Source organism: Pongo abelii, chromosome 2, assembly GCF_028885655.2.
Source record: "Pongo abelii isolate AG06213 chromosome 2, NHGRI_mPonAbe1-v2.0_pri, whole genome shotgun sequence".
NCBI classification, from domain to species: domain Eukaryota; kingdom Metazoa; phylum Chordata; class Mammalia; order Primates; family Hominidae; genus Pongo; species Pongo abelii.
Window position 1 is genome coordinate 137,717,166 of NC_085928.1, and position 14,709 is coordinate 137,731,874.

Below are 14,709 nucleotides of genomic sequence, written 5' to 3' on the forward strand. Positions count from 1 at the left end.
AACCTTAGAAAGTCAGGACAGTTTTTTTATGACTTGAAAATATTCTCCATATTAGAATCTCCCAAATCAACACTCAAAAAATCAGAAAATTAAAAGAACTCCATTTTGTGTATTTTTATTACAATGCAGAATACTGAATTTTTTGGTTTTTACCACAGCTAAAATTAACTGGATGATTGTTTATATAAGAACAATTTTATAATCTGGTATAACATTTGGATGTTAAATTAATGAATTTATCAGCACGTGAAAATGCCAGTGTACTAAAAACTGTCAGGAGGTTGTAACTGGTATCTATCTCCTTTACAAGAAGCCATTCTCCCTCTACTCAAGCCTTACCTATCCTACTGTGTACCAGAGTCACGGGTGACCAGCAGGAGCTTTGGCAACACAGTTAACACTGAAGAAGAGATTAGTGCAGAGTTTCTCAATTTTGGCTGTACATTACGAACACCTGGGAATTTAAAATAGTTATTAATTCCCAGCCCCACACCTCAGACCAATGTTGATGTATTTTGAATGGCCCCCTCAGGTGAGTTTGTTACCTAAGGCTGAGAACCACTGAATTGGTATTTTCTTTAGCTGTAGAAAAATAATTTTCTTATTTGATTTTCTTGATATAGCATCCAAAAAATGAAATAGCTTTGGGGCAAAGTATATGATGCTATTAATTTCATTTAAAGAGAGGAAACAAACTTTCACTTACCTGCCTTCTGACAATGTACGATCTTTTCATATACAGCATCTGCATTTTCAATCAACGCCTTGAGGGACTGAATCATCTGCAAAGGGAACATCCAGACATGAGATTACACCTGACAACTAGATCCCCTCCTGCATTCATGCACAAGGCTCTTCTCCTAAAACAGGCTGATGTGATGATATTAAATGCTTTTTTATCTGACTTTCCACTACTCAACTTCAAATGTGCATGTGAAAATGATAAAATCACGCATCCCCACATAATGATTAAAACAAGATGTGAATAGTATTACTTTCCAAGTGCAGTGAGGCTAGTACAACACTGCACTTGAACCCTGAGCTAATATACTGAACTGAGTTCATTTTAGCGTGAAAAGCTACAAATATGCGTGCAAATCTGATCTGAGTTTTAAATTGTATTTTTGGTTATCCATTTTAACAAAATTTTCAACTTCATCTTATAGAAAACTTCAACACCTACACACTTCACTCATTTCAGCCAAAATGTCTTCATCTGAAATTCAGTTTAAAACATACAATGAGAATTAAAAAATAGCATTTATTTGATACCATTCATCACTAATAGTATCTCTAAAACTAGTATTTTTATGTTCCTATTAATGGTTTTTAAAATGTTCAAATTTGAATTCTTGTTCCAATTTGCATGTGCTTGTTTTAACAGCCCAAGCTTGAAGAAGGGAAAGAATCAGTGAACAGCTGATCCATTATTTTACTCACCAAAAAGCTAGGAAAAGATCCCTCTGAAGTAATCTTGTTGGCTCTAAAATCACTATGAAAAGGAAATGGGATAGCCAGAAACAAGTCTCATGGCTCAAATGGGTACAATTATGATATCTACCTTAGTATAAATTTAACATATTTATATTTAAATATCCAAATATTTTGCATTATAATATTACTCATCTATTTTACATGACCATCATATTTTAAGTAATAAACACCCATCCATTCCTTTCATTTCTGCCTCTTTTTTTTTTCTTTTTATTTTTTTAAGAGACACGGTCTGTTCTGTCAGCCAGGCTGGAGTGCAGTGGTGCAATCACAGCTCAGTGCACTCTCCAACTCCTAGGCACAAGTAATCCTCCAGCCTCCATCTCCCAGGTAGCTGGGACTACAGGTGTGTGCCACCATGCTTGTCTAATTTTTAAAATTTTCTGTAGAGACGGGATCTTGCTATGTTGCCCAGGCTGGTCTTACACTCCTAGGCTGAAGTGATCTTCCCACCTCGGCCTCCCAAGTGCTGGGATTACAGGCATAAGCCACTGCACCTGGCCTGCCTTATTTTTCTTTATAGCATTTATCACTAATTGCCATAGTAATTATTTTATAGTAACTAAATATATGTAGGTTGGATTATTTGCATAATTCAAAAACCACCATATTTTGGTAAGTTACACTTATTTAAAATATAACCAACATGTCTCTTAAAAAGTGTACTAGCTTCTTAAGGTTAGTCAGATAGTATTTATCAACTTGCACAGTTCTAAAAAAATGGTAAAGATCAAAAGTTTAAAGGCCAAGGCAGGCATTTATTGATGCCTTCATAACGTATCTTTAGTCATCGCTGGGGTCTACTGCAGGCAGCCCCTGTGTGGAAACCAGGGATACCTGACCTACAGGATACAACCCCTGTCCTCAAAAAGTCCACAGCCTATGGCAGAGTTTGCACTTTGGAATTCAGTATTTTCACATTCATTCTTCAGGATCTGAGTCATTCCTGTAAATTAAAATATTCTATTTTACAGCTTGACATATTGAACAGGCAGCAATAAAAATGAATCGTTAAGAACTTTATTATACTGATATAAAGTCGTTTGTACCATTACATAATTTCCATATTGAAAAGGTTCATACCGTCATCAGTAACCTTTTTCAGCTTTGATGTCAAGCCAAATGAGAGATACAAAGAAGCAAGGACTTCTTCAAGCAAGGATGGTGATTGCTACAGCTTTGTATCAAAGAACTGGCCAACTGTGCCCCCATCATTCAAACAGGAGAAGGAAAAAAAATATATGATCAAGGAAATGAACCCAGTCATTAAACAAATGAGGACAGGAGCAAAAGCAGAACGAGTGGAGGAGAACAAAACAGCAGCATTAAGCAGAGGCTCACATATGCAGATGAGAAACTCATCTTGGGAGTGGTGTAGCAGCAGAAAGAGCAAAGATTTACATGGGTTCCAATCCTGGTTCTATTACTCATTAGCTTTGTCATCTAGGACAAGATATTTAACCTCATAACCCTAATATCCTACCCATAAAATAAGCTTATTAAAGACATTACACCTCATAATGTGAGGATTAAATGAAAGGATGCGTGAGGAGCGACTGGCACAATGAAGACACTTGCAAGTGGCAGCTGTCACGGCTGACTCCCCATTTATCCAGGATGCCTGGCAGAGCATTTTCTGGTAGCCCCAAATTAGCTGAATGCCCTCCTTTCATATGTTCACTGGCAATGTTTCCAATACTCATTACTAATTTTAGTTCCACTTGAAAAGCTGGGTGTGATGAAGCTCAGAGAAACAAGTTGCATTATTATTCTTAGAATCATCTTCCAGTTTAAGTATCACCAAAGGATAAATAATTATGCACCTTCCAGCTATAAAATATACGTAAGGCTGAATAAATGCACATCCATCTCAAGACTCCAGATATAGAAGCTCATCTACCTCCTAAACTCTGTAACACTTGGAGGATCATTTGTTTATTCTTGGGACAATCGTTTACTGAGGCCCTCTATGTGTGGGACCCTGAGCTAAGGGCTGAGTATGAAGCACATGTACCCTAGAACTTAAAGTATATATATATAAAAAAGAACAATTGCTGCACTGGGACTATAGTACAGAAATAAAACAGATGCACAAAGAATAACTAAAAAGGTGGGATTGCTATTGTAACCTGTGAGCTATTGGATGTGATAACATTCAACATTCTGAAGTTACAGCCCTTTGGCAGGATATTTAACGGTGAAGCACTTGTAGTGTAATGGTATCCCTGTTGACACCCACAGAAGGATCCACTTGTGGCTTAGATTTCAATATAGGAAGTTCCTCTCCTGATAATGACAGTGAATATCGTCCCCCCATTCATGAGTAGTATATAAAATATGAAGATGACTAATACATCAGGGTGGAGAACACAAATAGTGAGAAGCCATTCCTCCTAGGTTTGAAAGTAAACAGCAGGAGGCATTTGCAGACTGTATTAGAGGGGAATTCCAGAGGGAACCAGCCTAGAAGAAGGTAGGCCCTTAGTAAACAATGAGCAAAGCTTAGACAAGGCAGGCAGAAAACATATCCAGACCTCAGCAGAGATGATTCATGTTGTCACATCTGTTATCAAATATTTGTACTACTTCCTTGAGAAGGAAGTATCTTTTTATAGTTTTGGGGTACATATTTATAATTAAATTAATGTATGGTTAACAGTTTATAGTTCTTGTTCTTAACAGGCATCTATTAATCTTCAACTTTTGCACTATTGCATAAATTCTCTTTGAGTCTAAGAGCTCCTCTAGGTGCTCTTAAGGAAGCTCTCAGGACTGTGGGCTCCTATAGCAACACCAGGTGAAGAGTCCAGCAGGCTTAGAGGACAGGTTAGGCGATGGGCCTTCAGGCCCCTACTCAGCAGGCTGATGTTTCCCTTTCATTCTGCCATCAATTATGATTGAATGTAGTGCACATGGCACTGAGGGTGCAGCAGAGGCAACATGGGGCCACCAGCTGATCTAGCAGGGGCCACTTTCTGTCTGGGTCTGCTACTTTATAACAAGCTGTGATTATAAATAGTACAAGTGTTGGTTGAATGAATCAAGATGAAAGTAATTCAACATCTCTGCATCAGTATGTACTTGGTGCTTTCTATTTTATTTACTGATCTCATTATCCATGTGAGGTGAGTAATTATGAGGTTAGTTTTACACATGTGAACACTGAAGACCTACCTGAAACGTAAGCAACCTTTCAAGGTAATCTGGTATTATAGGTAAAATAACTGTAATTAGTAAGTCATGAAACTGGTATTCTGTTTGGTCTTGAAGCCTCTGCTTTTCCCACAAAACCATTATAAGTCTTGACACATGAGTGGCAATTGCACAAGAGAAGAGGAAAGGCCGTTCCAATCCGAAGAAAGCACAAAAGCAGAGGAAATTTTCTAACTCCTAAAAGGTGCTACACACAATATAGTAATATCATCTCAGCTACTAACATTGACCCAAAGTTGTTTTTTAGAACAATGTTTCTATAAAGCACTTTGAGAAAACATTTTAAAATGACAGCAATAAATTACTTGGCTCTATTTTACAATTCATTATAAATAATAAATAATTTATATTTAATGTGAAACTACTAGAATAAGCATCTCAGATTAGACAAAAGCAGATGTGTGGGTAGTAATATCGATGCATGAGCCAAAGGAAAAAACTACTTTGTCTTGTTTTCTCTGTGTATATTACACTGATATGTCACTAGAATGCAAGGCCAAGTAGAGTGGTTAATTATATAAGCATTATTTGCATTAATGCAGATGCATGAATTTTATCAAGCCCCTATAAACACACAGGTGTAAGTCTTGGCACAGCAATCAGACACCCTGCTGCCAGCCTGAGTAACTCGCCACATGGATGCCTATATTGTTTTTTTCTAGGGCAAGATGCTTTTATATAGTTGTTGCTAATGGATTTTATATCACTGGCCTGTTACCAGTACCTCCTACATTTCTGGAACTAAAGTGTTTGGAAAATCTATGAATGTAACATAGCCTAGAAATCTATTTCATAAATTTGATCACCTCTAATATAAGATTTTAATGTAGAATTTGAGCAGATGAAAAGCAGGAAATTTCAACTAAAGGCAAAGTAAAAATTAAAATTTATATTTTATTAAGCAGGAAAGAAACCAGATATGCCTTTCATCAGAGTGCTATGTTTTGAAAGTAACTCCCATGTTAGTGTAAACTTCTCTGTTTATAGATACAGCTATGAGAAGGGTTATTATTATATATTATATATTACTAGATTTCTATAGACTGCTCCTTCATATTCTTGTTTCGAAACTTGCTTATCAACTAGGAAAATTCCATTTTCAGAATAAGCAAGTCTGTGGTTTTATATAAGGACCCTATGTCTGATTTCAGACAATTCACTGAATCGCCCTTCATCTTAAGAACACAGATTTTGTTAATAATTATAAAAGTAGTTTGTCAATAATTTTAAATACTTGGGTGAAAGAAATTTTAGTAATAACATCTTCTGAATTCTAGATTTTTTTCCCCTTTATCTTGTTTTGAATCTCAGTTTCAGATAGAAAATCCCAACCTCTAAACTCCTTTCTTTGCCTGTCCTACTCAACACAGATGTGGCTACTGCATCTTCTGCTGTAGCTGTTTCTAATGAAGTTACAAAGTCTGAGAAGTCCTAAAGTTGCTATAAAAGAAAAAGGCTAGACAGTAAAAAAACTTTGTTCTTTCACACGGATTCTATGATTACTTGACACATAACAGGGAATTATCTTTCCAAACTCAAAAAATGTAAAGATTATCATTCTCAAACATGCCAATGGACTTACAAAAATGACGCAGTATACACCTGGCCCTAACCACTGAATGCCCGCAAACTGCCATGACCACCTTGGAGATCCATGATAGGCCTCAGTGGACCAGTAAACGCCCAGGTGGCAAGATGTGGCTTCAGGCACCACCAGGCTCAGGATGACGGTGGGAGGACTGGACCAAAGCAGGACTTGCTTCTCTGGACTCCAGGGATGAATACAGAACAGCAAATGTTATCATGGATAAGGTTTTCAGAAAATAGGAACTAGTTCAATCCAAAGTAATTTTTTCCCATCTAGTCAGAATTTTCTGAATGGCAGCCTCTGTTATGCTTTAAATGTGTCCCCTTCAAAATTCAAGTATTGTCAATGTGATCGTATTAACAGGCAGGGCCTTTAAAAGGTGATGAAGCCATGATGGCTTCTCCCTAGTCAATGGGATTAAGGTCCTTATAAAAGAGGTTTCACACAGCGTTCAGCTAGCATGCCCGTCTGTCTCCCACCACGTGAGGAGCCACTCAAAAGACCCTCACCAGATACTGAGCCTTGATTTTGGACTTCTCAGCCTCCATAACTGTGAGAAAATAAATTTCAGTTTTTATAAATTGCCCAGGCTGTGATATTCTGTTTCAACAGCACAAAATGGACTAAAACAGCCTCTTAAAGCTCAACGTCCCTGGTGGGTGGTCAGCCTTGTGCTGTTTGGCCCTGCAAAGCCAGTTAGTTCACTAATGCTGTGAATGGGACAGAAAGTAAGATCAAGATGCCCTTGGGAATTTGTAAGCTTTGGTGCTTTTTTCTGCACCTTGAAAGAAACACCTCTCTGAGTTAACAATATAATCTCTCTTTTTAACACTTCAAAATAATTATTACTGTGTGGGTGAAGAATTTTAGTTTGATTCTAAAACATCGGGATTTGAGACTTCTCAACTGAAATCCAGAGGTAAGTTTTTCCTTTACTAAAGCTTCCAAGTACAGAAAAATGTTACAAAGTTGAACTAATGGAAGAGGCACCATTTATAAAGTTATTGTTGGAAAATACAACGTACTTTTAAATACTTGAACATAATACAAGTCACAAATTTAAATTGAAATACTGAAAGATTATTGCTGTAGAGGTCTTTGGCCAGCTGTGCGCTACAATTAAACCCAGCTCCCCTTTCCATCTCACATGGGGGGAGCATTGTGGCTGCAGTCCACTGTGGGGAGGACAGAGAGCTGGTGCCCATCCAGGGGCCGAGGTCTGCCATATCATTAAGAGCTGTGGTCATCCTCCCTTCCAGCAAGGTCACTATGAAAACACTTTCTAAATAACAAACCGTTTCCAGAGTAACTTGTCCTAGGTTTCTTATGAAACTTCATTTCCACTACCACATCTTCCACTACGCAAATTATAGGGGGAAAAAACCCTATATAAAAGAAAGTTATAGAAAGAACCTGAGATGTGCTTGACAAAAAGCACTACTCAACTGTTAACAAACATACAGAGGAGCATATTTGGGTGCTGCCACACAAAGGACCCCGCTGCAGGCATGATGCGGAAGGCCAGGACTTGAAATCATGTAAAATATTGTTAAGCTTTCTAGGCATCTCAACTCGTATTAGAGAATGTAAGGAAACATGGATAGAAAAGGAGTGAGGGCCAGATTGGATAAGATATGAACTTCTACACTGTAGAGTTTGAATTTAATCATAAACCCTTGACAATTTTAAGCAGAGGTGTTATGAACAAAGTAAAATTTCAGAACCATGAATAAGCATCAGTGTGAAGGAAGAAATGGGAGATGGGGGCACAAAAGCGGGAACAGGAAGCAGGTGGGGGCCACTGCTATATGAGAGACATGAGAGGCAGCAGAGGGGCTGGGAAAGAAAGGATGACATGAAGATATTACATGGAGGAGGACTCCAAGGCTGATTTGCTGTGGGCACAGAAGGAAGAGCCAAGATAAGAGAGGAAAACTGGTCAGGATAAGAAAAATTGTTAACACACCTTACAATTATAGAGTGCTTTACAGTTTACAACTAAACATGTTACACACTCCACAGTTACAGAGTGCTTTACAGTTTACAACTAAACATGTTACACACCCCATAGTTATAGAGTGCTTTACAGTTCCTTTAAGTATGTTAACGCATTTAGGATGTGAACTTCCAGCTTAGTTGAATTGAACTGGTGGTTACAGTAGGGAAGTCTAAGAATCTTGAGTAGCAACCGGAAATTATGTGACAGCTTGGTTCTGGCACTGAATAATTGAAACTTTTCTGCACAGAGGTAGTAGCTGAGATGAAAGAATGTCTACATTTCTGAGGGAGGAATTTTAAAGATGAATGAACATTGCATGATGCTCCAGAATCACTGGAATAAGCAGAGAGAATAATAACTAGTATGACAGGTGCAAGAGTGGTCAGAGGGCAGGAAAAGAACAAGGATGCTAAACATTTACAGACATGTACAGAGAGAGGGGCTGGAAAGAGAGTGAGTCCACAGTATTGGAAGCTGCGGATCTGGTCATTTGGTGATCTTCAGTAACTGTGGAGAATATACATTAAGTCTTCTCTTAACATGGACAGGTTCTTGGAAACTGTGACTTTCAGTGAACAAGGTACAGTGAAACCAATTTTACCCTAGGCTAACTGATATAAACAAGGGTTAAGTTTCCACAGCGTATTTCTGGTCACAAAAACGTCATCAAACTTCTCAATAAAGATCAAAACACTTCTAATTTTAAATGCTGAAATAAATGTGAACTATACATACATTTAAGAAAGATTAATGAAAACAAGTAAGATCATTATTTACTCAATTGGTGGTGAATTCGTGACAGTAGTCATAGTGGTGGTGTATTAAATCAACAAACGTTTGCAAAATGAAAATTTTCAGAGGAACCTCCTACTACCACACAGCTCACAAACAGTTAACAAATATTGCCGTGCATTTGGATGATTGTCAAATACCTGATAAATTTTTATTTCCCAATAACTTATATTCATTCATTCATTTATTTATTCATTTTCCAACCCACTTATTCCAGATCAAAGGTGGCCAGAGCCCATCCCAGCAGGTCAGGGTATAAGGGGGAACCCACCCTGGACAGGATGCCATCCCATCGCAGGGCACACTCACACACACATCCACACTCACTCACACTGAGACCCTGAAGATTGTCCAACTCATCTGAAGTTCACATCTTTGGTATGTGGGAGGAAACTGGTGTACCTGGAGGAAACCTACACAGACGTGGGGAGAACCCGCAAACTCCATACAAGTGGCCCCAGCTGGGAATCAATTATTTTTTCCTCTTCAGTGTTATAACGAAATGATGCTGAACGAAATGACATTATTCAAGGACCTGCTGTAACTGCAGTATGACAGTTCTGCAATCCTAAAACTCACCTCACTATACAAAATTGTGCAATAAAAACCACAGGGCTTATAAGGAAAGTGGGTTAGGGGCACAACACTAAAAAATTTTGCAGTGACACATAAAAAAAGACATCAAATAAAAACAATATCACAGTTCTGCATATGTTAAATGGTTAAAGAATGAAAAAATACTACAATAAACATGGCACTTAACCTTGAAAAAGACCTGAAGGTTGCTGGTGGAAGTGGGTGTTGGAAAAGTTGCAGCTTGTGAGTCACTGTGAAGTAGTGGAAGGAGGGTGATCTGAAATCTAACGGAAAATTGTAACACAAGATGTAGAGGGTGCAGCTCATAACACATTTTGTGAATTGAAGAATATGGTGGATGTCTGAGGGGTGTGTGTGTAATTTCAGTTCACACAAAATTGTGCACACGCAAATGCAAAATTTTTGGTATGCTCAAATTGTTGCCTAACATATAAACTGCATTCAAGCAAGTTTGAATTTTCAAAACAAGTATTTGTAGTAGAACTTACTATAGAAGGGAGAATACTTCAAAATATTTCCAAAAAATTTGTTTACAAAATTCTTCTATGCAATTTTATTTGAAGTCTAAGTTAAACTCTCAGTTTCTGCCACATTCAAAGCATGGTTTTGGCGTCATATAAGTCTGCCTGAACACTGTATTCAACTATTTTAATGATCATTTCTTGCCAGAGAACAGACGCCAAATGCTATATAAATCTGGAATGAATTATGAATTAAGAGTGACCCAGGGTCCACGTGTAGGAAGCTAACTATTCTCTAACTTTTTCCAATATACTCTAACTTTTCATAAAGCTCACTTCAGAGCTAGGGTAGTACCTAAGGGATCAATGTGTCTTTCCTGTTACATAACTTTTATCTAAACCCTGATACAGTCTGAACCTCTTATGTACTACATTTCAGATAAAATCCTATAAAATAACATCCCATCTTATCTGTAGGTATCTAGTTGAATTTTCAAATTATAAAAAGCCTCCTCTAACACAATTAATGTCTCTATCACTTCTCAGCCTAAATTAATATATAATCATATTCACACACTTAGAAGGGGGCCATATTTCACAGGTTAAACTTTAAGTGCAGTTTCTGAATGTAATCACCATACAAACATAAGATACAGGCATATGCTTATCATATACAAGTATAATATGGGTGTCTCCTGCATTCACTCAATAACTATTTGGATTCAGCCTAACATTCATGAAATAAATAATATCATGTAGTTAAAAGAACCAGTTTATTGCCTTTGGTTCCTACTTTCCACAGGTGCTGTGTGTCCAATGCGCACTGCATGGACCTACTGTTTACAGTTGTGGGTATTTCTGAGAGGCACTTCCCACATTAGCCACTAGAAGTCCTTAGTAATACACATTTGTTAGGCTGGGATGTGAGGAAAAAGGAGCCAAGATAAGGAAAAACAGCACAAAGAGGATAGTGGGCAAAAAATAAAAACGCACATCTACAGGATTAAAAGAAAAAAAATCGACAAAATCACAGAGGCAGAGCTTAGGGGAATCAAAACAATGACTGCACTAGGGTGGTTTATGTCACCAAAAACTGTGCTTTTATATCAGGTAAGAAATTTTTATTTTTATGCAGACAAGTGAATGAGCCATAAAGTCACAACCAAACTTAGATTTAAAAGGCATTCACTACTATTTCTAGATTGAGATTTAGCATTACCAGAAGTCTCCATGTGGTCCCCAATACATTTAAATAGACCAGAGGCAATAGTTTGAAAAGGTCACTGGAGGGGTTCCAGTTGTACCAAAAGATTGGTTATGAAGTCAATGAATATACTTTAAATACTTATCCTACTCTAAATTTTTGGAAAATATTTAAAATTTCTAAATTTTAAATTTTAGTTTTTAACCAAAACTTTAAGTTAAGAAATGTAAGTTATTTAACCTTATTTCACGAAATAAATAGAATTTCAAAAAATGGAAGGAGTTTTGAATTTGATCTTGTAGTTTCTGGTCCTGAAAAATATGATATTCATAGGAAAAGCAAAAAAAAAAAAAAAAAAGGTGAAAATTGAGCAACAAAACAGAACCTAAACTACCCTGCAAAGGAACTCTGCTGCAATTATAAAACTATCCAGAAAAGTTATATAATAATTTCTACCAGTTTATGTGGTAATTTATTATGCTATGCTTTTCTACATGAAGAGCATGCACACAGTAAGTCCACATGCATTTAAATGATAATAATCCTTTTACTTATCTAGTTTATTACCAACCTTACATGACCAGAAGTCTTGTTAGGGGAGAACTTGGTATGCTATACATCATTTTGTACATGATTACTGTGGGAAGCCTTATACAATAGTCTCACATTAAACAATCTACTTTACAGCACATGATAAATTGCTTTGCACATGGTCACCTCAAGGATGTACACACACACAAACCCCATCCTCTCCCAGCCACTTTTCAGCTTTTCTAAGCTACATTAATGATGTGCTTACACGACATCCTTATCCCATCCCAGACAGCATGAAATTTATGTGTGCCTTGTGCTCAAGTATTCTCTACAGACATGAAAGAAGGAAGGGATGTGGGTAGATGAAGGGATTTAGCAACTTAGAAGGAACTTTCAACAGGTGCTGTGAGCAGCCAGGTGCAGTCCAGTGAGGATGTAGCCCACAGCCACTTTGCTGGCTTACTCTCTAGTAAGTGCCTGGAAAGAGGGCCCAGGGCCTCACTGCCTCTCCCTTGGTCTTGGAAATGTTAAAGATAGTGAGTTCAGAGGCTACACCCTGAATGGAGGGTAGTGTCTCCAAAAAACTATGAGAATGGTTCAAAACCTGCTCTGAATCATTCCCGTGGGAGGAAAGGGGAACTTGAGCTGGTTAAACTCAATTATTCAGTGAGCAAGCTACTTCTGAAGAGTACATTAGAAACTTCTGGATGCTACATTAACTCTTTCAAGTCACTAAGGACCCTTTAGTTCTGACATGCTCATTTAAAACTATTACTACTAAATTAATTAAATTTAAAAAGATACAATTTGAATTAAACATAGTACCACTTTTATTACTGCCTATTTACATCAAGTCTTTCTCCAAGGGGATGAAGGTGATTTAGAAACTCCTAATTAACAGAAGGTAATTTAATCATAGTCTTACTGTAAAGTATCATTAGTTTCTCTCAAGTCTGTGATAACTAAGTATAGACGTTCGTTAAAAGAGGAAAGCAATTGAAGACTTCTCTGTAATGAAAAGCAATACTTTTTTTAAACACAGCAGTGTCCACAGTTCTCTAGGAATAACAGAGCTGGAAGAATGCATCTGAGCAGCTACTAGAGTATTTACTGTATAAACCCAGGCGTGGCGTTCTTCCTGATGTTGACCACACAACTCACATGTTCTGGTATCTTCCCTTTCAGAGCAGAGAGACAACTTGCTTAGCAAGATGATGGGAGAACTTACCTTTTGCTTTTCATTTTGAACTTTAAACCTGACTTTATGAAATGGAGTAACCATGCTCTGTATAAATAACAAAGTGGGGCATGACAAATGCTGCTCTGGAATTTGGAGTGATGTTAAAATAAACTCACACAAAGATCTTCAAGCTTCAGGAGCTATATGCATCCAGCCTTTGAAAACTAATAATGACAATCATAATGACTATGATTTATTGAATATTTATTATGTTCTAGGCTATTTACAGGTATATACTCTTATAATCCTTTGAGGTTGTGATCTAATGCCCATTGTAGAGTTTAAAAAATGGGCCTGGGCTGGGCACAGTGGCTCACACCTGTAATCCCGGCACTTTAGGAGGTTGAGGTTGGAGGATCGCTTAAAGCCAGGAGTTCAAGACCAGCCTGGGTAACATAGCAAGACCCCATTTCTTAAAAAAATGAGAGAAACAGCCTTGCCCCCAGTCACACAAGTAAGCACTAGTGCAGGAGCTAGCTCATTAGCAGGGGCTCATCTACTTCCTAGGGTGCAGTCTTGTGCATATGTGTTCACACTCCATGCATACCTACCTGGGTGGCCTGTGAATACACCACTGTTCTTATTAAGATGTGCCCTTTGCAAAACATGCCAGGGCATATCTTCTGTTGCTCTGGGAGCCAGCTCATGGTGGCAGGTGAGATAAGGATGAAGACAAGGATTTCCCAAGGTGGAGCTGGAGCTGGTGGATGCTGTGTGTGGTTGAGGGGAAGGGGAGCCAAGGCTTTCTTCCCTGGGAGATGTGGTTTGGCTCACTCAGCAGGGTCAGTAGGTTTTGGAGAGTGGGGGCCTGTAGCAGCTGGGGGAAAGTGGCTATCTGGCTTTCAAGAATTTCTCTGCTCAGCTCAAATGGAGCCTATCCCTACCCAAGGCTTCTCTTTTCTCGTGTGACCCCAGTCCATGTGCTAAGATCATTGTACACCACAGCCTCTGACTATTAGCTCATGTAACAATTGATTTATGAGCATGCTTGGGAAAAAATCATAAAACACTGTACACATATGAGGGATGTTCCCACCTCAGGCAGCTTAACTGAACCAGGTTTCTCTCCTATAGTAGCCAGGTGAACAACTAGGGGCTCTCACATTTTCCTCCTCCTCTCTTCTGCACTAAGCTCTTCTATATAGTTGTTTTTTTTTTAAGGGCATATGAATCTTTAAGGAGGGAATTTCAGATAGGATAAAGGATCTTCTGATAAAAGCTGGGGAGACATCTAGGGTCTGAGCAAGAGGTGAAAGATCCAGGAGGTGGGATGCTCAGATCTTCCTTCTCAGGACTGGTCTCTCCTGCCTCTGGTCCCTCTCTCCCTACAAGCATCTGGAGCTGTCCAAGCACCTCAGGCATCCTCCTCTTCTTGGACCAGCAAAGCCAGCCCTCACTGCCTTAGAATGTGAGTGCTTCCATACAGACCTAAGACTGGAAGAGCAGCCACTCCACCCTCTGCTCCCCATGCCCCGAGGCATTTTGTGTACATGGAAATAAAAATCAAGTTCGGGGAATACAGGGACTTATGGGAAAGACATGTAGGGTAAGAAGGGCACCTGATATCTGTGTCCTGGAGATCAAGGT

At 38.4% G+C, this 14,709-nt stretch overlaps 1 protein-coding gene across 12 annotated transcripts in view; it reads right to left on the reverse strand.

The window, feature by feature from the left end:
• The window catches only part of PLCL2 (phospholipase C like 2), a 200,891-nt gene that overhangs the window by 47,047 nt on the left and 139,135 nt on the right, over positions 1–14,709 (reverse strand). For all 12 annotated transcript variants that reach the window (XM_002814024.6, XM_054552546.2, XM_054552548.2 and 9 more), the window contains one exon: positions 707–782. In XM_002814024.6, the coding sequence (XP_002814070.2) occupies positions 707–782 (76 nt within the window). The remainder of the gene's footprint in view (positions 1–706; positions 783–14,709) is intronic.